Genomic DNA, 23,746 nt, shown 5'->3' with positions numbered 1-23,746 from the left:
TCTCTTACTTTCCTATACACTAATGATGAAAAATCTGTAAGAGAAATTAAGGAAACACTCCCATTTACCACTGCAACAAAAAGAATAAAATACCTAGGAATAACCTACCTAGGGAGACAAAAGAGCTGTATGCAGAACACTGTAAGACACTGATGAAAGAAATTAAAGATGATACAGATGGAGAGATATACCATGTTCCTGGCTTGGAAGAATCAATATTGTGAAAATGACTCTACTACCCAAAGCAATCTACAGATTCAACGCAATCCCTATCAAATTATCAATGGCATTTTTTACAGAACTAGAACAAAAAATCTTAAAATTTGTATGGAGACACAGAAGACCCCAAATAGCCAAAGCGGCCTTGAGGGAAAAAAAACGGAACTGGGGGAATCAGACTCCCTGACTTCAGACCACACTACAAAGCTACAGTAATCAAGACAGTATGGTACTGGTACAAAACCAGAAATATAGATCAATGGAACAGGACAGAAAGCCCAGAGTTAAACCCACACACCTATGATCAACTAATCTATGACAAAGGAGGCAAGGATATACAATGCAGAAAAGACAGTCTCTTCAATAAGTGGTGCTGGGAAAACTGGACAGCTACATGTAAAAGAATGAAATTAGAACACTCCCTAACACCATACACAAAAATAAACTCAAACTGGATTAGAGACCTAAATGTAAGACCAGACACTATAAAGCTCTTAGATGAAAACACTGGAAGAACACTCTTTGACATAAATCACAGCAAGATCTTTTTTGATCCACCTCCTAGAGTAATGGAAATTAAAAGAAAAATTAATGAATGGGGGCTTCCCTGGTGGCGCAGTGGTTAAGAATCCGCCTGCCAATGCAGGGGACACCGGTTCGAGCCCTGGTCTGGGAAGATCCCACATGCCACGGAGCAGCTGGGCCCGTGAGCCACAGTCACTGAGCCTGCGCGTCTGGAGCCTGTGCTCCGCGACAAGAGAGGCCGCGATAGTGAGAGGCCTGCGCACTGCGATGAAGAGTGGCCCCCACTTGCCACAAATGGAGAAAGCCCTCGCACAGAAACGAAGACCCAAGACAGCCATAAATAAATAAATAAATAAAATTTTTTTAAAAAATAAATAAATAAATAAATAAATAAATAAATGGGACCTAATGAAACTTAAAAGCTTTTGCACAGCAAAGGAAACTACAAACAAGACGAAAAGACAACCCTCAGAATGGGAGAAAATATTTGCAAATGAATCAACGGACAAAGAATTTATCTCCAAAATAAATAAACAGCTCATGCAGCTCAATATTAAAAAAACAAACAACCCAATCCAAAAATGGGCAGAAGATCTAAATAGACATTTCTCCAAAGAAGACATACAGATGGCCAGGAAGCACATGAAAAGCTGCTCAACATCACTAATTATTAGAGAAATGCAAATCCAAACTACAATGAGGTATCACCTCACGCCAGTTAGAAAGGGCATCATCAGAAAATCTACAAACAACAAATGCTGGAGAGGGTGTGGAGAAAAGGGAACCCTCTTGCACTGTTGGTGGGAGTGTAAATTGCTACAGCCACTATGGAAAACAGTATGGAGGTTCCTTAAAAAAATAAAAATAGAATTACCATATGACCCAGCAATCCCACTACTGGGCATATACCCAGAGAAAACCATAATTCAAAAAGACACATGCACCCCAATGTTCATGGCAGCACTACTTACAATAGCCAGGTCATGGAAGAAACCTAAATGTCCATCGACAGACAAATGGATAAAGAAGATGTGGTACATATATACAATGGAATATTACTCAGCCATAAAAAGGAACGAAATTGGGTCATTTGTAGAGACGTGGATGGATCTACAGACTGTCATACAGAACAAAGTAAGTCAGAAAGAGAAAAACAGATATCGTATATTAACGCATATTATGTGGAACCTAGAAAAATGGTACAGGTGAACCTGTTTGCAGGGCAGAAACTGAGACACAGATGTAGAGAAAAAACATATAGACACCAAGGGGGGAAAGTGGCATGGGGAGGGGGTGGTGGTGTGATGAACTGGGAGATTGGGATTGACATGTATACACTAATATGTATAAAATGGATAACTAATAACTTTTAAAAAAAAGAGTTAATGATAATAAGAAGCCCAATAATGAGAATTAGTTAGGCAGCAACATGCTTTCATTCGACAACTATATATCAGGCATCTGCTGTGTGCCAGGCACTGTTCTAAGCCCCAGCAATGAGCAGAACAGACAAAACTCTGTTCCCAGGGAGCTGCCTTTCTGGTGGTTATTCTTACTACCAGGTGGTCTACTGACATGAACCCGCACATCACTCCAGAGCACTCTCATTTGACAGCAAGGAGAGCTGAAGCCTTTTTTTTTCTTTTTTTTCCTACTTTTTGGCTGCACAGTGCGGTATAAGGGATCTTAGTTCCCCAACGAGGCATCGAACCCCCACGGCCTGCAGTGGAAGCGCAGAGTCTTAACCACTGGACTGCCAGGGAAGTCCGAAAGCTACAGGCTTTTTATTCGCCTGAATTCAATGGTAAGCATAAAAGCACTTGGCAAATTAAAAGAGGAGAGAGGGAGTAGGTAAGGAATGGACTGGAGTTTGGGATTAGCAGATGCAAACTATTATAAATATATAGAATAAACAACAAGGTCTTACTGTATAGCACAGGGAACTATAATCAATAGCCTGTGATAAACCATAATGGAAAAGAATATAAATATATGTATAACTGAATCACTTTGCTATAGAGTAGAAATTAACACAACACTGTAAATCAAGTATACCTCAATAAAATAAACTTTAAGAGAGAGAGAGAGAGAAGAAAGAGGCTGCACCACGAGGGTGCCCACAAGTGAACAGAGAGCAGGCAAGCGTGCTCCCCACACTGCTCGACAAGGAATGTGCCAAGAGTGTGCGTGAGTCCGGGAGGGAATCCATCACTCCCCGGTCCACCTTGGTTGCTGGAAAGATCTAAGTGCAGGCATGGAACCTTGCAAGTCTCGTGTTTAAGCCTCTGTCACTTTTGTCTCACACGGCTTCTAAATGCAAACTAACCCCTTGGTCGGTTTTGAACTGAAGGACAGTCAGTCATCTGTTTCAGCAGCTTAAGGAAAATCTGTTCCTAATGAGTGACTTGAATGCTGCAGGGTAATTTCGATTCTATGTCATTTTCCTCTTAGAATCTAAGCCCTCTCAGAGGAAGGGTCAGCCCTTTCTATATTTCTCTGCTTACACCCCACGTCAGCCCCAAATGGAAGAGTTTGGTCTTAGAGATCCTCAGTAAAAGCAGGGTCTTCCCTCCCAAGCACCCTCTAAAACCTGCAAGGTCGTGACCCAAGTGGTTCCTGTCGGGAAGCTGATCCTCCCACGTCCCGCCGGCACTCACTTTGCTAGTGTACTTGGCGATGTCCGCGGCGACGTCGGCTGAGGCGGTGGCGATGGGCAGGTCTGCGCTTACTGAAGAGGCGAGGGTGCTCGTGGACCCCGAGCTGGTGACCAGGGGCGACGACTGGGTGCTGGTCACCAGGGTGATGGTGGAGGTGGAAGGGCTCTGCGTGATCTCCTTCTGCTGGACAGCTAGGAAAGCAAAGGGTCCTGGTCACCCCACTGCCGCAGGAAGGCCATCCCAGTAGGAAACTGTGGTGGGGAGCAGAGCCCCTGACAAATGCCCTGCGAGTTTCTCTACTTTCAAGTGACAAAGATTCTCTCCTTGGCCAAACCCTAGCCAGGCTCCTCTGAGCCCTTTCTCAACGACGCTTCCACCTTGGTCTATAAAGACGAATATAGTTTCTAACAGCTCAAGGCTGCATCGCTAGGACGACCCTTGCCCCCTTAAGGTCCCCGCCTGAGAAAACTCAAGGCTGCCGAATGAACTGACTGTATATTCCAGCCAGCACCTAATGATAGGGCCCATCTCCCAGTCTCTGTGGGAGGGTCGGAGCCTACCTTCAATAGGTACCAGTTAGCAAACCCAGATGTTTCAAATGGACCAACACCCCCTTCCCACTTTATGTAAGTTTTCACTTTCTGACTCTTCAGAGCCTCCGCCCACCCCCCTCCCTATTCCCGAATTCTCCCTTTAAAACGCCCAGCCCCCTGTGTACATGTTCAGTTCACGCTGGACTTTTTGCCCTATTGCAATAGTGTATAGCTGATTAAAATCTGTCTTTACTACTTTAACTAGTGGCTAGCTTTGTTCGTCTTTGACAAGACAATCTGGGATTTAAGAATCACACCATCAACGAGCTCCTTCTTGCCAGCACCTAAATTCCCCTGGGGAAGGCTCATTATGCTTAAGGGGTATGAATTCAGAAGACCGGAACTGGTCACCCCAACATGAAATATCCGAGACCCGGTTGTGTCCCAACGACTCTTCAAACAGCGAGATCAATCCAGCTGTACTCCAATGCTGCGTGTCCAATCTTTCAGTCTGCCCTCCCCTCAGTCTTTGAAGGGTTTCAATGGGAGCCAGTTCAAGATCTGGCTGCCCTTCAACCCCGCGTCCTGCTGCGGCTCCTTAATAGTCCTACTCACAAGGGTGCACTCAGTACGTGAGAGTTTCAGTCAAGGAGCCCAATCTTCAAGGATCTCGATGCAGGTTTCCCAGGGGAACAAGATTCTACATCAGTGCTCACAAGAGCTGGGCCAACTGGTACCCATCAGGTGGTTCAGCTTTACACCAGCTCCAGATGGAGCCTCCTGCCGGGAGCCGTGATTCCGCACTTCAGCAACTGGTTCTTGATGCTGGCTCTTCTTGTGTGTGAGGCTAATCCCTAGTTATTAAGGTAACCTTTGCTACCAACTTCTCACACTGTACTCTTTCCAAAACAACGTCCAGGGGTTCATGGATGTGCACAAGGAAACTTAAACAAAGGTATTCATTGCAGCACTGCTTACAACAGGAAAAAAACTGGAAGCAACCTAAATGTCTATCAGTAGGGGAATACTTTAAATAAACTGTGGAATACTATGCAGCAGTCCAAAAGAATAAGGTAGAGCTATATGTACTGACATGGACAGACCTCCAAAACATGCTGATGGGTGGGGTGGGGGGGGGAGGCGCGGAAAAAAGCAAGTATGGTACCATTTTTACGTTTTAAAAAAGAAAAAAGAAAAAAAAAGTAATATTTTAATGAAGTCATATATATACATAAATATATATGCATACATGCATAAAAAAGATCTTACGGTTAACAGCGACCTCTGAGAAAGGGTGGAGAATGAAATGGCAAATCAATCAAGACAACAGATTTTTGTGTCTATGTGTCTACTTCACCCCTTTCTAAGAAGAACATATGCATGTATTTATAAAATGAAAAAAAAAAAGAAAAAAGAAAAGTACAAAAGCAAGTTGGAAAACAATTTTTAAAAATAATGCCAAATGGAATGTGTGAGGCTTCCAGGATACAGTAGCCAGGAAACCAAGGGGAACTGAAAAAATAAAACGATTATTTTTCTCCTGTCCATGTGGCCAAAAAGGGACCGGGCGCCACGGAGAGCAGAAGGGGAGACTCGGTACCTTTCACGGCCTGTCTGGTCTGATATCTCGTCCCCTGGGAAGACTGAGGCTGCTGGTTTTGCTGCTGGTTTTGCTGCTGGTTTTGCTGCTGCTGCTGGCGCTGCATCTTCTGCATGTGCCACTTTTGGGAGGACGTTTGAAACTTACTTGAGGAGTTCCACACGACCCGCTGCACGGCCGGGGCAGTCTCCTTCGGTAAAAGCGGCCTCTGCTTTTTCACTGGGCTTCCTGTGGCAGCGGCGGCCGGGGCCGTGACCGTGGATGTGGTGCTGGTGGTGGCCGTGACACCAGCCGTGGGAGTTTGGGCGGAAGAGCGGGTGAGGACCGGCGTTTCGGGGGGAGACTGGCTGCCCGCCGTCGTGGATGGTGGAGCTTTACCTACGACTAAAGCCAAAGCGTGAACAAACAAACAAACAGAAAGTGGATTTGACTCAGGCTGGCCTGCAGGGTCTCTACACCACCAAGTTCTGGGTGACCATCAGAGGCTAGCATGCCAAAGGCCCCCAGTGAATGGGCACTTATACAATACGCTCAGGCCACTTCTGCAGCATGCTCTATCTTAAAATATCAGCCCCCTTGTGTTCCATGCACTTGCTCACATCTGAGACGTATGTCAAGGCATCTGGGGGACTGAGGCCAAGCTGACCCAGCCCCTGCCCTCAAGTTGCTCACCTACTAGTAGACGACGCAGTGGATGAACAGAATCACTTCAAGTATCTTGTTTTACAAAGTTAAAGTTGGGTAAGCACTTTGAGAAAGACCCAGCCAAAGTCAATCCGGAGATTCAGAGAAACACTTCCTTTGGCCAGGGAACCTAAAAAGCGTGCACCCCAAAGAACCAGACGGCTTCCCATAGGCCAAAGCACTGAATAACAATAAATGACCCAGAAAGAAGAGTATCTTCTTTAATCTCTTCTGATTCCCTTCCGAACAGTCTCGGTGTGGTCCTGGTAGCCTTGACACTTAACACTAAAGGTAATTCCACCCCAAGGACAGAACCTTCCTCAGCACAATGGTATTTATCTAGAATTTAGAAGCCTTGCTTTTGTTTTGATTGTAGTTATTCCTGTTGCGTCTTTTATGTAGAGCACACAATACTGTTTTACCTATTGTGTGGTGGTCACGTTTAAGTCTAAAATTGAGTTTAATTTTTTTTTTAAAGAGCTGTTGTTTCAGATAAAAATATTAAATCCGTAATTATACAGGCAGGACTTAGGAATGGCAAAAATAATGAATGCGAGTGACTCAAGTTTGAAAAAAGCTGCCTTTCAGAGTATGTCTCCTGGGAGGAGCTGGGCTATGGGGGTGGAGGGTAGGATTTCAACAGGCAGTCAGGGAGAATTTGGAGGGGAACAGCTTTAGCCAAGACATGTTCAGGAATAGGCAGCATTTTGGTAAGTGAGGGCAGGCAGTGAGAAGGGGTGGCCGGAAGGCAGGTTAGAGCCAGAAGCACTGAGCAGCGTAGAAGGGGGTGTGACCTGGTGAGTGCTCATCTGTAAAAGGGGGGTGGTGAGTAATCACTGCAGCAGCCCCTGGCACTGGAGAGGTGAACCTGCCCCCAGAAAGGATTCCCTGGGGTTCACACACAAAACATGGGTGCAAGTCAGCACCCTTGATCTTGACAATGTGCCTTGACATCAAACTCTTTTTAATAAGGATTACACCTGTCTTTTTTAGATTTCTATCACCCAGGAAAGGCACGGGCTTGATTATTCTAGGGGGGGATTTTCAGTAAACTGTGGGTTTGGGGAAACCAAGGAGTGTGAGAGGAAAAGACAGGCTGACTTTTCTGACTCGGCGGGGGGACGGGGGGTTGTCTTCTTGGTGGTTATCACACCTGGCTGGCCCTCCTGCTCCACTGGGGAAGAGTCCAGCCAAGTTCATGGGCAAGAACACAGGGTGGGCTGGGAGAAGAGCTCTACCTGCAGTGAGGAGCCGCCATCCTTCCCCAGGATGACCTGCCAGATACTGGATATAGCCCCTGCCCCTTCCAGGGGCAGAGGTGGCTTTGAACTTGGCCCTTCTAAAAGCCCCACACTGGGAGGGTCCCCCCAGGCAGGGCTTCTAACCTGCAGAAGCACCTTTAATGCCTCCCTTTTCTGCCATGTGACCAAAAAATATACTGTCCTTGTTGATTAACTAGCCTGGTCCCTCCTCGGGCAAAGGGCAACCGCAAAAAGGTCCTTTTCTCTCTCCTGTCTTGCAAAAGCAAACAGCTGGCTTTGCAGATGGGTAACCAGTCTGCGTGAGTCACGGCTGGAGCTCTTTCCCAAATAAAAAAACAGGAGTGTGCAATCTGAAAAGTTTCCAGGCTCGAAGCACTCTTGGGGGGGGTTTCATTTAGATACTAAAACATTTTAATTTCTAGAGGATTCTGATGGTTTATGGAGGCAGGGTAAAGGCCATGGAAAATTCCATTTGTCCTAGAAATTGGGAGTATATAATCACCTGTAGCCTCAAAAAGGGTGAATTTCTTAAAGGCCAACACTCCAAAAGCGGCCCCATCAAAATAACCTACTTATTCCAGACTTTGGTCACGGTCTTGTACCTTAAAAAACGACTTTTAAGAGAAGGATGGAAATGACTGATGTTACAGGGTAAGCGTAGTAAAGGTTGTTAAGCGAGCTCCCTTGGCCTCTGTTCTGAGAGCACTAGCTAGAAAAGCCATCTTGCTATCTGAGGATTCATATTCTGTGCATAAGCCGCATTCCTAACTGAAGGTCAGTTGGAGGTCACCAAGCACTCTCCAAAACGCCCTTCACTTAATAAACTCATAAGTGAAAGTACATCACTGATAAGATGCTCAACTGCAGAGTCTGACACGAAGCTGATTCTTCAAGACCCAAACCACCATCAGGGGGCTCTGGATTTCAGACTAGGCAGTCTTGCCCCAACCCCTGGGAAGCCGCTCTGAATTATGTTTCAGAGACATCTTCAGCTTAAAAATCCACCACACACTCGGGGACTCCTGGAGAAACTTCCTGCAGATACCAGTGCGAGGAAGAGCTCACTTTCATTTAATCAACTGGAATGCTTTTTATTTTGGAGGAAAACATGAGATCTTTTAAGGGACTCACATGTTTCCCTTCTTGCTTTGACTGCTAGGGAGCTCAGAGTCAAAATGGAAGCCCGACTTTGCTAACTCTGAAGGCTGGAACAGTATGTATTTTTGTATACAAATTTTCCCCAGACCTCTCACTATTCTACCTTCATCTTTTACACTGATTTCTTGATTTTCATTTCGTTTCTTATTAATCTGTCACAAATTCTTTCTGGAAGGGGCAAAAATACACAACCAATCAAAAGATCTACTCCAGAAAGAGAGGAATAGCATAAATGTATCACTCACAGGAACACTGCCATCTGTGCCCCAATATTCCCACAAACCTCGTGGAATAAATGCTACTCCTATTGTTTTCTGCAACACCTGAGGTGGTCCCTCAAACCCCAATCCACAAAAGAATCGGATTTTTCAAATGCCATTCATAATTCTAAAGGATGGTGTGGTGGGCCATCCTTCCTGTCCCACCCAACTGCCTCTCTCTCTTCCCCCCTTGTACCATTGAGAGACATTCCATCCTCTTTTGATGAACTGCAGGAACTGAGGTTCCAGAACAGGTCACGTTGATACAAACACAGAGGAAAGATTCTCAAAGCCCATCCCCCTCTTGCTTTAAGCAGCCAGACTAAGAAATCCCCAGGGGACACAGAACTCAGAAGTTAGCTTCCTGTCAGAAGTTAAGCATAGTCAAAAAGTAAACCTGGCTATCCCCTTAAGTAACTCACGAAGTCCATGAGGTTTTATGGCTACAACCTCTAATTTGTCCTTAGGCCATGTTTCTCCTGGCCCTTAATTAATTCTCCATTATCTTTCTCAGGCATGTTGGAATCCCCTCACCACCCACTTGTCAAACCAGTTGAAAAATGTGCTGACTCCTTCTTCAATGGGAGGGACATCCTTCAGATCATTCCCACGTTCCTGCCGGAGGGTTTGCCAACATGCCTGGGCTGCAGCAGGTTTGAGGGCAGCCGCTGCTGGTTCAGCGGCAAAGGGAGAACTGCTGAGCTCAGGCAGTGGGGTCCTCAACTGGGGGAGATTTTGCCCCCGAGGGGACATCCGGCCGTGTCAAGACATTTTTGATGGTCACCACTGGGCAAGTGCTACCAGCATCCAGTACGAAGAGGCCAGGGATACTACCAGACGTCCTCCAGTGCACAGGACAAAGAATTATCCAGCACAAAATGTCAACAGTGCCAAGGTTGAGAAACCCTGGGCCCATGTCAGTTAATCGCAAATATGGTACCAACTCAGGTAGGCATCATACAATGCCCCTTTGATTTCTAGTGGCTCAAGAACTCAGCGTTCTGGTGCCACCTACCCAAATGGTCTTGTATTCTAGTAAGAAAATGCACTTTGAGATGCCTGGGCAACGTGAGGGGAGGTAAGGGAGGCTAAACTTATCAAGATCTTCCAACTGAACACTTCTAACAATTTCAGCCTTGTCAAATGTCTAAATGTTGACAAACAACTTTAGGGAAATGAGTGAGCCTACTGGAAAAGAAGCTGCTTAGGCTAAAAATGACTTAACAGCTAGAAGCAACTACTTTCTAAGAGACTTATTTTTCTGTGCTCAAAATCAGCCACATTGGGTATTGAGCAGATAAAAGGTGGGCAGGCTTCGTGTAAGTCCTGGTCCTGCTCAGGAACTAGCTAGGTGACCTGGAGCCCATCCAAGCTCTGCTATGCCACCCTTTGGGATGTGAGAGGGTCACCTGACCTGAGGTAACACAAATTGCAAGGTGGCAATTCTGAAACCAAATCAAGAAACCAGAAACGGGTACAATCACTTACCCTCCTGCTTGGGAGACGGTTCTTTGGGTTCCTTCTTATTTTTTCGACCCTCCCGCCCAGAATGGTCTTCTCCTAAATCTATGACAAGTTCGCTCTCTGAATCGGAGTCCAGGCCCAAATGCACTGTTGGGGAATCCGTCTCATCTTTTCCCTTCAGCTTATCCTTTGTGGGATGAGGCGAGGGTTTGGCTTTGTCTGAAAAGTCCTTCTCGGGCTGAGGGCTAGTCTTCTCCTTGACCAAGCCTGGGTCTGCTATCCCGCTGGCTGGCGACGTGCTGACTTTCAGCTCCTCTTTTGTCTCCATGGGGTTTGCCAATTTGGGCTTTTTTTTGACAGCAGACGGCTCTTTGTCCATCCGAGCATCTTCTTTGTCTTCAGCATCTTCCGGCTCATTCTTCGACCTCTGCTCCTCATCACTGATAGAGTCACTACCGCTACTATCTGACTTCTCGGAATCCTCCGAATCGCTGTGTTCTACAGCCGTATACACATCTTCTGAGATTTCATTTATGCCTAAATTCAAAAAGAAAACCCAGCATGTGGCGTACTCACAAAATAAAAGAGCAGGACCAAAAAAAATCACAAACATTTTCCACGCCCAATGCTGGAATAAAAAAAAAAAAACAAAAAAAAACATTTCAAATCGCATCACACTGGCCTGGTGGGGTTAGCCGTGGGCTCAAGCTGCAGCTGACGACAGCTGACAAATGGAACTTGTCTGCAAAGGGTTTCAGTTATTGACATTCAGAGATGACATGGGACCAAACAACATGAATTTCGAATTTATCCAGAGCTCCATCTTGGCAGCATGGATAACTCCCTGGGACACTGACAATGGGAGGGATGGAAGGGAAGGAATGCCAGACCTGCACTGTTAAAACGGATCCATTTTACAGATTAGAAAATAGAGACCCAGAGAAATCGCTTGTTCTAGGACACAAAGAAAACCAAGACGGAGAAGCGAGGCCAGAACCCTGGGCTCCTGACTCGCCACCAACAATCTTCCCACAAATTCCCAAAGCGTTAAAGTCCTCTACCCTTTGTGTCCAGGGCTCAAAGAAATAAACCAAAGCCTTAAAGCAGAGGTTGCAAACTCATAGCCCATGAGCCACATCTGGCGAGCAGACGTGTTATTTAGAAAGCAATGGTTTGACCCAATGCTTTTGGGTATTTTGTTATTTGTTGGCTTTTTTTTTTGAACTTAGAACTTGCTGGCCAATTCACAAATCAGGAAATTTCACAGAAATCTAGATGGCGGGCTTGTGCTGAAACCACAGAAGATCCGGCCTCTCTGGGTCACAGGCCTGCAAGGCTCGCTGGGGCTGAGAACCACTGGCCCCTTTAGGTGGGGGAGCACTGTCTACAGGGGACCCAGCTGCCCGGTCCCCATCTTGCTCCCTCAACTGAGGCAGAGTCAACTGTCATTGTGTTTGCATTGTTTTTCTACATGCAATGGAGTCAAGAAGAAAGTCATCCATTTCCATGTCTCTATCAAAAGGGAAAAAGATAAAACAGCAGGAGTTTCATACATATACAGACAAAAATAGGCAAAACTATATTTCTAACAACAGTTCCATTTAACCCATTTATGCTTCCTGCTCCCGGTAATGGGTGTCATCCGTCTGTAGGTAAATAATACTACACCCTAAAATTCTGAAAAGAGGAAATCCCCATCAACTCTGTGTTTCCCTCATTCTAGAGCAATGGTTATCATGAGTGGGGTCACTATCCTGACCCAGACACACGGAAGGGAAACTCTTAAAAGGATAAGAGGGCTTCCCTGGTGGCGCAGTGGTTGAGAATCTGCCTGCTAATGCAGGGGACACGGGTTCGCGCCCTGGTCTGGGAAGATCCCACATGCCGCAGAGCAACTGGGCCCGTGAGCCACAACTGCTGAGCCTGCGCGTCTGGAGCCTGTGCTCCGCAACAGGAGAGGCCGCGATAGTGAGAGGCCCGCGCACCGCGATGAAGAGTGGCCCCCGCTCGCCGCAACTAGAGAAAGCCCTCGCACAGAAACGAAGACCCAATATAGCAATCAATCAATCAATAAATAAATCTTAAAAAAAAAAAAGGATAAGAGCCATGAACAGCCCAGCAGGATCATGAGTGAATTATACCCACTTCCTCCAGGGCTCAATCAAAACTGAGAAGAATCAAAATACAAAAACCCAGATCTGGTTTAACTTCTGGATCCTTGGGCTTATGCGACTGTTAACTAATGGTCGGACGCCAGGACAAGCATGACCACACATGTGACAGGCAAAGCTTGGGTACTGGAGCCCAAAGGATATGAATTCAAATCCTGCTCCTCTGCTTTTATTAGCTGTGTGACCCTGAACGAATGAACTACTTCTCTGAGCCTCAGTTTCTTCACCTGAAAATGGTGTTGATAATAGTATCGACCTCCCAGGACAATCTATGCACAGCGCATGTGGCATAGGAAGCCCTCGGTAAATGGAAATATTAAAATTCTTATTAACAAAAATAAACCAAGGAGTTAGACCGGCTGCATGGAAGGACCCAAGATGGGTGTCTAAATGGCCTACAAAATTTCATCCACGTCACTGAATATCCTAACCAAACAGGCAACCCAGCAAGGAATGCTTTCCTCTGACATCCTGGATGACTCCCAACTATAACTCTTTTCTCACCCAAAGGTCCAGAGAAACCACTGACATGTAAACCTCACCTTGGACTGGCTTTCTCTCCTGAGACCCAGCCAGCCCCTACTTCTTTATAAATACCTTCCTGGCTTTATTTACCTATTCAACAAATATTCCAGAGCATTTCTACGTGTATAAGACCAAGTACCTTGGAGAAGGCAAACCTTTATAAGGCAACCTCCCTGCCCTCAAGGAGCTTCCAGTCTAGTTTGGGAGGGATACCACCACACAAAGGAACCACTGATGCTTCGGAGCCATAAAGTAGCAAAGGAGGTGGGCAGATGGGGAGGGCAGTCAGGAGAGACTTCCTGGAGGAGGTGATGCCCGAGCTCAGCCTTTGGGACAGGATTCGGGTAGGCAGTGTAAGAAAGCAGCAGCACAGGGAAGAGGAAGGGAGGCAACAGATATAGAAGCAGGATGGATGTGCCAAGGGGGAAGCAGCCTAGCCTGGAGGGGGAGGGTTTGTGTTGGACACTTGTGGGATACACTTGACCCTGAAGTGGAGACACTGACGTGAGCAGAGAGGAAGCACAAAGGCAAGCTCAGGAGGTTCTTTCTGCTTCCAAACTTTCTTACAACCTGCACCTCGAGTTGGCAGGCCGCCACAAAGAATACACTCTGAGGAATTCAAGAAGCCCTTCTGAACAATTAACTAGCAAATCTGAAATATTCTGCCATGAGTAGAAACCTATTTTTGTTGAACAAACAACTCAAGGTTAAACCAGCTGCTAAAAAGGCAGCCAGGATGGGGCTTTAATTTCATCCGGGTGGTATCCCTAAAAAGAGTAATGATGACGATGATGAGGTAAGCAAACCGAGAGACATACCTAATTGTGCTTTGCAACTCTCTATCGTCTTATCAAGATTTAGCTGGAACCTGCTGCGAATCTGCCGCTTGGGAGAGATGAGAGGAACAGGGGCCGACTGCTGCTGGACCGACTCACTCAGCTCCTTCAGATCCATCTCGGCCTTGCTTCGATCTGGAAGACACCATCACACCCTTGTAAGACCAGGCACTGGAGGGAATAGCGAACAACGCTCATCACTTAGCTTTCTCCTCAAAAACACACTTAGGAGCCCGGGAGGAAACAAAACCTAAGACGTTTTTGTCATTCGTCCCAACAATATCATCTGCTCGACGGCCCGGGCTGACTTGGAGATAAGAGCCTGAGAGAACATTTGACAGGTTTCTACTGAACCATCGCCTGGGTTGCTTTCCATGTTGAAAATGCACAATCCCAGCCAGAAGGTTGGTTGTCTGTGAAACTCAGCATCATTATGGATCCTCCAAAGCCAAAGGTTACAGTAATATGTTCAATCTCAACAGCAGCAGATAAAGTGACACTGAGTCTGGCCAGTTTGCTTTGAATTCCAGGCCCAGATCAGAGAGGGCTTGTATCCGAGAGAGGCGCCGAGCCTCGCAGAGAACACACTGATAAGAGGGAGAACCAGCTCCTTGTTTACCATGGAGACTTCAATCTTCCTTCTTAGTCGACTTAGTCTGGAGCTCATATTAGAAAGAAAGGGAACACACAAGATAGGCAGACCCTCCAGCCAGTGTGCTGTAGCTCCCTTTGGCTCACAGCATCTATCTGAGGAACAGGGAACAGATTAGCCTTGGATATGAACCTGTGTCTTCTTGCTTCACTCTAACCCCAGGCAAAGGTCTCTGCCTAATGACTCAGGCCCAGAGGTCCTACTCCCCCTACTTCTGCCATGGGCTCTTTGCACGACCAAACTGGCCCAGGTTCTAAAGGGTCCGTGAGCTTGCATTTCTTGAATTCCTTCCCCACCTCCTCTGCTGCCTCCTCCAGTGGCCCCCAAAACATAAAAAGGGGACAAAATGGTGGTGACTGCAAAGGCTCAGAAAGCAATGAGACTGTCTTTCGCCCTGGCATCCCCTCCAACAGACCCTCAAGCAGAGAATGCGGGTGTCCACCCTACCCTGGCCAATCCGAGAAAGCAGGTCAGAAAGGATGTGACATCCATCAAGGACAAAGATAAGCCACCTGTGAGCTGGTTCTACCAGCTGTGAGCTTACTCCCTGACTTCTCTCCACCCACCTGCTACCCTCCACCCCAAACCACCAGGCTGTTACAGAGACCGAGATACAGACTGAGAGCTGGACTGCAAGGGCCCTCCAAAGCCTGCACTCTCCCCACTCGACCTGACCCTCGCACCCTGCCCTGCACCCAGGAAGGGGGGGCATGCTCTCTCACAACGCATGCCAGAGATTCACTCCTTTAAGGGGATCAGAGGTCTCCCCAAAGCCCCACCCAACTCACTCATAGGTCATTGGAGCCACAAGTCGCTCCAATTTCATTTATCACCATAATGAGGTAAGATGAGAAAGGGCCCTGTCCCCAAAACACACTTGCGGTTCGTCACCAGGGAGACCAAAAGTGAGCTTTCAAAGCAAACAGGGACAGCATCCTTGTCATTAAAGAAATGGCTCTTAAAAAACATACCCGTGTGTGTGCATGTGCATGCATGTGTTTGTCTGGTGTGTGTGCATGTGCTGATCGGGGGCTCTTCAGAGAGCCTATCAAGGCCAGGACTGAAGATGCTTGCGGGGAGGACGGTTTAATGCACAACTATTTCCGACGGGGGATACATTCAATTTTACTGGAGAAGCACCTTACAAAGAGAACAGAGAGAGTGAAACAGGGATAAAACAGCAAAAAAAGGAGGAAGAGGAGAACGACTAGGGAACATAGAAAGAAAAAAGGGAAGATCCAATTAAACAGCAGTATGATCAGGACTTACAGACTTCAACACCTGAGCTGCGAATGTGACGGTAGAAGGGGAAAGACAGGAGACCTGTCTCGTCATTTCTGCCCTCAGAAATGAGGAAGCACACTGCATTCTGGAGGGAAAAGGCAGCCTTTTCAAGCATAAAGTTGGAAAAGAAGTATCTCACAAAAATACTTTCCATGAAGGGGGGTAGCAGGAGATGGCAGTGCTGCCCATGTGATAGGAGGACACCCTGTCCTCAATAACATTCCCATGTGGTTAACAGATTCCACACAGCAGTTACCGAAACGCACAACTGACTATACCACGCAGGGGTCGGCCAACTTTTTCCAGAAAGGGCCGGAGAGTAAATTAAATTAGGCTTTGCAGGTGTATAGGCTCTGCTGCAAAAGCAACCATAAAATCATGTGCTAAATAAATGGATGTGGCTGTGTTCCAATACAACTTTATTTACAAAAACAAGTCGGGGGCCAGACTTGGTCCACAGGCTGGAAACTTTGCCAGCCCCTGTACTAGTCCAGTGACTGCTAACCTTAGCTGCACACTGAGATCGCTCCACTCCCAGCCCAGAGCTTTAAAAAAAAATCCTGATGGCTCAGCCCCACCCCGAGAGACTGAATTCACTGGCGAGGGGGAGGCCTGAGCATTGGCCCTTTAAAAGTTCCCCAGGTATTCTAATTGGCAGGTAAGGCTGTGAGCCCCTGTACTGGACCAATCTTGTCTGTGAGTAAAGAAAATGCCTCATGATTTGCCTTAACCCTTGTGTACCAAAACCTCGGGGATCATAAAAATAGATCTACACATCACCAGAATAATCGAGTGTGTGTGTGTGTGCGTGCACGCGTGTATACCGGTGTGGGTCTACAGTAAATGCAATCTCTTAACTTTAGCCTAAAGCCTGAATATTCATAATCAAGAGGAATGAAAAGAAGGTAAAGCATTTCATTTCACAAAATAAGGTTTCTCGGGTCAATGAGCCACTGTAACGTTTATTCTAAGAAGAAACCACCGAAAGCCCGGGAGGGGGCTGTAATCAGGTCCCTGGGAGCGGACTTCTGGGAATTTAGCCAAATGTAATTATCTTTCTCAAACTTTCAGCTGTGTGTGAACTCGACTGTCCTCCGCAGGGAGAAAAGAAGAGCTTCTCTTTCTCATTTAGCTCCTAGCAGCTTATCAGGACTCCTTCCCACCTCTGCCCTTCTATATCGGGAATATCTACAGAATCCACCCTTGCTGCCAACATTTTGAACTTTTCAGCTGATATGAAGACAGCTGAGGCTATAAATGGAAACCGGGGATAAAAAAAAAAAATACCCGCGCTAGAGAAAAGAGGCACGATCTTCCATTGCTGGAGGGAGCATGAATCAGAACCACCCTTTAGAGGGCAATCTGGCAGTATCTCTCCAAATGTCAACAGCGCATGGCCTCTGACCGTCGGGTTCCACTTCTAGGAATGCATCCTGTGGATCCACTCCCACGTGGGCACAAGGGCCTTCACTGCAGCTATTTCCAACAGCAACAAGTGGAAAACTACTCAATAAATAAGGTGCCTGGATAAATAAGTTACAGTTTACCTTTAAACGGAAAAAAATACAGCTGCTAAAATAACACAGCGGCAGAGCTCTCTATGCGGTGATATGGAAAGCCCATCTGTTTAAGGAAAAGGAAAATAATCAGTCAAGGACATTAGCATTGGTGTGTGGGAGAAAAGAAGGAAAGGGAATACAGATACAAATATATGTGTTCTTGGGGCTTCTCAACACTGACATTTGGGGCTGGTAAGTCTTTCTTTTGGGGGGTGGGGAGGTCGGGGTAGGCGCCGGGGGCTGTCCGGGGCACTGTAGGATGTTTGACAGCAACCCTGGCCTCCACCCACTAGATGCCAGTAGCACCCATACCCCCAGTTGGGATAATAAACAGGTGTCTAGACATTGCCAAATGGGGACCAAATCACCCAGGCTGATGTCTAGAAGAGCTCCCCAAGGAGACTAAAGAAGAGCCAACAGGGTCAGAGGATGAGAAAAAAAAAAAAAGAGCCAACAGTGGTCACCCTTTTTTGGGGGTGAATAAGGGGGTCACAGAGACAGGTGATCAGAGGTTAGAGGTAGACTGGCTTTTCAACAGACATCTTTCTGTACTTTGAAATTGCTCTTACCATGTGCATTCATTACTTATAAAAACAGAACTTTTTTTTCTTCACTTGTGTGACTCCACAAAAATCAGAAGGCACTAACGGACAGCCGAGCCATCCCCATGGTGCCCTGATGGAAGAGAAGCCACTATGCGGTGAGAGGGACAGCCATCAAAACAAAATGATTTAAAAGAAAACTATAAGCACTTCTTTTTTTAGCTTAAAGAAAAAAAATCTCCTGTATTCAAAAGGTGTAGGCAGGGCTTCCCTGGTGGCGCAGTGGTTGAGAATCTGCCTGCTGATGCAGGGGACACGGGTTCGAGCCCTGGTCTGGGAAGATCCCACATGCCGCGGATCAACTAGGCCCGTGAGCCACAACTACTGAGCCTGCGCGTCTGGAGCTTGTGCTCCGCAACAAGAGAGGCCACGACAGTGAGAGGCCCACGCACCGCGATGAAGAGTGGCCCCCGCTCGCCGCAACTAGAGAAAGCACTCGCACAGAAACGAAGACCCAACACAGCCAAAAATAAATAAATTAATTAATTAATTAATTAAAAAAAAAAAAAGGTGTAGGTAGACTATAATGAATGGTCTTCTAGGAGGCACAAAACAGCGGCTCCATCAAGGGAACAACGTCCTTCAGACGAGAGACCCTGGCAGATGCTCTTAGCCATCAGTCCAGCAGAGACCTTCCCCACCTCGTTCACTATTTTTTAAAAAAATATCAAGACAACATCTGGGAAACCGGGGTACCCAGCGCTGCATCCACGTCCTCAAAGTCTCGCTTTCTGCAGAGAAAAGAAAGCAGGCCTGACAACAGCAACAGTGGAAGAATAAACAAGCAGAAAGGCTTCAGGTCTGACAACGTTCCACCGTCGGCATCTCTGACGGAGCATCAAGGCACATTTTTGTCACTAACAGGACGACTGAACTGCTGCGTTTGTTGAGCCAAAAGCAAACACCGTGTGTGAGAGAAGAGGACAGAGGATTCCCAGAGAAAGCACACAGGAGTCTAGAGGAAGGAAAGAACCACTCCGGTCCCCTCTCTCCCCGTGCCATAAACTCATTCTTATTCAGGACTTATTTTATAACTGCCGTAGAGGCACAGAAGGGGGCTGGAACCTAGCTTGGCTCCTTATTTTAGAGCAGAGAGAAGGGGCCCAAGACAGCAAATGAGGCCCAGTGTGTTAGCATGCAGGGCCTTCCCCTCCGTCATGCAGCAAAATAAATCGTAAGAGTAAAGTAGCCACGGGCTGGTGGTTGTATTTTTGGTTGTACTTGTTTCTTTGGCCTAAATAGAGGTTTTTATTTTTACTTTTTATTTTTGATCCCGCACCTTGCGGGATCTTAGTTCCCCTATCAGGGATCGAACCCGCACCCTCAGCAGTGAAAGCGCAGAGTCCTAACCACTGGACCGCCAGGGAATTCCAAATAGAGGTTTTTAATGAAACTGATGGTCAACTTTTAAAAACTAGAAGAGTTCACGTAAAAAATCTGGATTTCTGTTTTTTTTCTTGAAAATTCAGAGTCGAACAGCACAGGTTCAACTTGTGGGAGCTGTTTCCTTTAGAAAGGCACTTTGTCCTTCATGCGATCGTCCATCCAAATCTTCACCTGACCCCTGACCCCTACAGCTGGGCAGACTAACCCAGCGGCACAAAGAGGCACAGTGGCGAGGGCCCATGAAAACCAAAACACGCTCTTGTCCTGCAGCATTTCAGTTCTCGTATCTCGGTTAAAAGTCCGAGCTACACAACAGACAAGCCCGAGTCTAAAGGCCAAACTCAACCACAAACCACGTGTTGATCCTGGGTAGGTAACTTTGCTTCTCTGTGCAATGGGGTTGTTACCTTACCTTGAAGGTCATTGTATTTTTTTTTTAATAGTTTTAACTTACAGAGAGTAAAATTCACTTTTTGGAGAATATATGACTTTCAACACCTGCATAGATGCGAGTAACCACCAGCACAAACAGAATGCAGAACAATTCCATCTACCGAAGAATCCCTTTGTGATGTGTAGTCAAACCCTCCCCAACTCCCGGCAAGCACTCATCTTTTTTCCATCTCTATAATTTTGCTTTTCTGGTTTGTTTTTTTTTTTAACGAAACACTGTTTTGTTAGATATAATGATGTCATCATGCTCCCTGGCGCTCTGTCTCATTTCCGTCTGTTCAAAGTAGTTACATGGATGCCAGACACCAAGTCCCATGAGAATTATTCAGCATTTCCCTCCACTTTCTGATTTTTCTACCCATCCATGGCACTTTTCACCAGTCCCTATCTGATCCTCTTGCCACTGGGTAACTGAAATTCCTACCCATAAAACGCCACATTCCCTATGCTTTTGTTTCCGCTGACAAAACGAGGCATTTGTCCCAGGAACGGAAAGAGCTGGCGGGGAGCTTCTGCACAGGAGAGCCTTGTACTCTGCCGTGCCCACCGCCAATACACACCCCAGGAAAAAAACCTTTCACTCCCACGCGTGGGTCAAGCCAAATGGAAAAACCCAGAGCATCACACAGACGCCCAAGGACAGCCTGGTTTACGGAAGGAGCTATTCCTGCCACACATGACTGGCAGAGAGGAAGTATGACTGTGAGAACGTCTCTGTACAGCTTTCTTTTCGGGAGTGCAGAGGTGGGAGGAGGGTGTGAGAAAGCAAACCACACTGCTGAGAACAATGAGTGTTCCCCAGGGGAACAGATGGGTCCCCGTTTGTTCAAGTGAAGAATTCCCACCAGCCAACCTGAGCTGGAGCCCCTCAAGCCACCACCCGGACTGTCCCATCACTTCCGGGCTGCACGACCTGGTGACCGGGGTGAATGAGGCACCAGCCTCCGTGGAAACACAGGCTCCCTCCAGCCCGGCCGCCTCTGGCTCTGCAATCGCAGATTCTGGGGTCGCCTCTCCAGTCCCCTGTTTCTCCATCTGAAAATGGCATCTCAGGACAAGATGAACCCAGAAGGCAGTGACCACCAGAGGCTGTGGATTCAGGCTGGAACATCACTCCACACGGGTGGCCGCCCCTCCCTTCCTGAAACCCAGTATACTCAAGGCCTCTGGAGTGGGCCACGCTCCCTGAGTGCTGCTTTCTCCTTGTTCCCCTGCTCCTTCTCAGCCTCCTCTGCTCACTTTTCCTGAGGTCTACATGTGCAAGTGGCCCAGGCCCCTCACTCCTTCTTTATGCTCTGGACCAGGGTCTCTCAGCCTCAGCACTATTGCCACTGCAGCTGGGTAGTTCTCTGTCGTGGTGGGCTCTGTCCCATGCGTTGTAGAAAGTTTAGCAGCGTCCTTGGTCTGCAACCACTAAATGAATGCCAGCAGCGTCCCCCACTCTCCGCCTCCCCTGAGTTACGAGAACTATTGCTTGAACCCAATCCCATGTATAAATCAAGATTCCCAGAATTACACCTCCTGCCCTGACCTGGCCTGACTCACGCCTCCAATTGCCCTCATGACCTCTCCACCTAGGAATTTAGCAGGCATCTCAAACTTACAGAATCGAAAACTGAACTCTTGGCTCCCATTTCTCCTGCCATAACCAAATCTGTCAACACAGGCGCAACCCAGTAAATCTTTGTTGGGGGGGGGGGGGCCTGTACTAGATGCTAGTGGCGAGAGCCCACCCCACTCCCCTGTTGTAACAACCGAAAATGTCTCTGGACACTGCTAAGTGTCCCCTGGGGGGGTCGGGGGAACTGCCCCTGGATAAGAATGGCTGACACAGGCTCTCCCCAACACAACACCCTGAGAGGTCCTTCCAAAATGCCCAGTCAGTTCACATCCCTCCTCTGCTCAAATGGTCCCACACCAAGGTCCATGAGGTCACTGTGTTCTCTGACCTCATCTCCCCTTCACCCACTAGGACATGTCACCCGGGCTTCCTTGCCATTCCTACAACACACCAAGTTCATCCTGACCCTAAGGCCTTGAATTTCCTGTTCCTTCTAGAATGTTCTTCCTCCTAACACTGACATGGCTGGGTTTTCTTGTCATGCAAATCCTTGGCCAGGTATCACCTCCTCAAGAGGCCTTCCCTAACCACTGCCTCTTGCTCCTCCACCCCCATCCTGCCCAGCTCTCTCCTTATCATATGAATACCTTTTACTTTCTATGATGACATGACCTCTCTTAGTTTTTTTAGCTTGATTATTATTTCTCCCTCTCTAGAACCAAGCTGTGTAAGAGAGCAGGGCCCTCACCCTCCACTGTCCGCCCCAGGTCTAAAACAGTGCACAGCACATAATAGATGCTCAATAAAAATCAGGGCTCATGACGGAATGACTTAATAAAGTAACTTCATAGTTGGGTGTTTAGCATTTCTGGTGCTAATTTTTGTTAAAGACTTTGGCCTATGTAATGCTTTCAAAAGAACCAACTGAAACTCAATGAGTTTAAAAAAAAACTACTACATCAAGGATGAAGACTAGCATTTAAAAAAAAAAAAACAGAAGAAAAGAATTAAAACAATATGTCGGAACACACTATACATAAGTAAATACTGAATCATAAAACAATATATACCGTGTGTGCATACATATATATATATATAAAACTTTAAATATACATATTTACAAATATAAGAACTGGGTTACTGTGGTCCAGGGCAAGTAAGGTTGTAAACACTGGCCTAAGGTATTTCAAGATAAAACAGCCTTGCATGTCAACAAGCTCCGGGAAATCCCTTGCTAGTTCCTTGTATTGATGTCTCTTCATCTCCATCCACTGTACCTTTTCAATATTTTGTACGGAGAAAAGAGTTCAGGGTTCAAGAACCACACACAGGGACTTCCCTGGAGGTTCAGTGGTTAAGACTCCACACTTCCAACACAGAGGACACAGGTTCGATCCCTGGTCAGGGAACTAGGATCCCACATGCCGTGCGGCCAAAAAAAATAAAAATAAAAATACCAATCTTTTAAAAAAAAAAAAAGAACCACACACAAAAGAGGACATTACAACTTGCAGAAATACTCATAGCTACTACGGAAAGAGGCTTCCCAAAATTCCAACTGACCCAGGTTAAGATTCAGGATGCTTCCCGTGGTGGATGTCTTGTCCGTTTTCGTCGTGATTGGTGTTGATACTTGAGGAGAGAAAGGTTTCGGGCTGCCGGATAAACTCCCCGCTTGTCCCGTCTTGGTGGAGGCTGGTGAAGCTGAAAAAGTAAGTTACTCGTTAAAAGACAGATTTACAAATAAAGAAACGTATAAAGCTTGTAGGTGTGGGGCAGGGAGGAGAGTACAGAAATTCTATTTGATTTCAACCAGGCCGCCAGAGCACCACAGAGGGGGTTGGAGCAGGAAGGGCTGGCTATTTATTTCAAGCAAAGGGCTTTAACCCAATGTTAAAGCCACGAAGGAAGAAGGCTGCCCCAGTCATTCTATTAAACACAAAGCTCTAAGACAAATCGGCTAAGCTGCCACTGAAACTGGTTTGGCCCATTCACGGGTGTAAATCTCAAAATAAACAGCGATTAAACCAGCCCCCGCCTCGGTCCAGATGCAGAGACCAGAGCCAAGCTTACAAATGGCATGTCATCCATTTGTGGGAGACGCAGGGGCCGGCTCACCCAGCCACTGCACCTGCCGGGGGCCAGCTCGACCCCTTGGGAGCTCGCAGGCTTCTCATTTCAAAGGTCCTGCAATGCTGAACGAAGCCAAACTCCACAACAGATGGAGTGAGGGCGCTGTTGGTAAATTATCTCCCTCCTTACTGGGTTTCAAACTTTTATAGGAGGATAGAGTCGTACCTATGCCCAAGTCTTTTAAAAATACCTTAAAACTCCCTACTTCCTGCTCCCCTGAGC

The 23,746-nt window shown here is 46.9% G+C and overlaps 1 protein-coding gene across 17 annotated transcripts in view; it reads right to left on the bottom strand.

Moving 5' to 3' along the window:
• ZMYND8 (zinc finger MYND-type containing 8) overlaps positions 1 to 23,746 on the bottom strand; it is a 131,455-nt gene that overhangs the window by 22,851 nt on the left and 84,858 nt on the right. For 10 of the 17 annotated variants that reach the window (XM_036825486.1, XM_036825491.1, XM_036825494.1 and 7 more), the window contains 5 exons: positions 22,955 to 23,095; positions 13,877 to 14,029; positions 10,387 to 10,899; positions 5,535 to 5,918; positions 3,402 to 3,592 (listed from right to left, as the gene is read on the bottom strand). In XM_036825486.1, the coding sequence (XP_036681381.1) occupies positions 3,402 to 3,592; positions 5,535 to 5,918; positions 10,387 to 10,899; positions 13,877 to 14,029; positions 22,955 to 23,095 (1,382 nt within the window). The remainder of the gene's footprint in view (positions 1 to 3,401; positions 3,593 to 5,534; positions 5,919 to 10,386; positions 10,900 to 13,876; positions 14,030 to 22,954; positions 23,096 to 23,746) is intronic. The other 7 variants (XM_036825492.1, XM_036825497.1, XM_036825496.1 and 4 more) reach the window with 2 other exon arrangements.

This window comes from Balaenoptera musculus, chromosome 15 (genome assembly GCF_009873245.2).
Source record: "Balaenoptera musculus isolate JJ_BM4_2016_0621 chromosome 15, mBalMus1.pri.v3, whole genome shotgun sequence".
NCBI classification, from domain to species: domain Eukaryota; kingdom Metazoa; phylum Chordata; class Mammalia; order Artiodactyla; family Balaenopteridae; genus Balaenoptera; species Balaenoptera musculus.
Note: the sequence above shows the minus strand (reverse complement) of the source record. Positions and strands in the feature narration are given on the sequence as shown.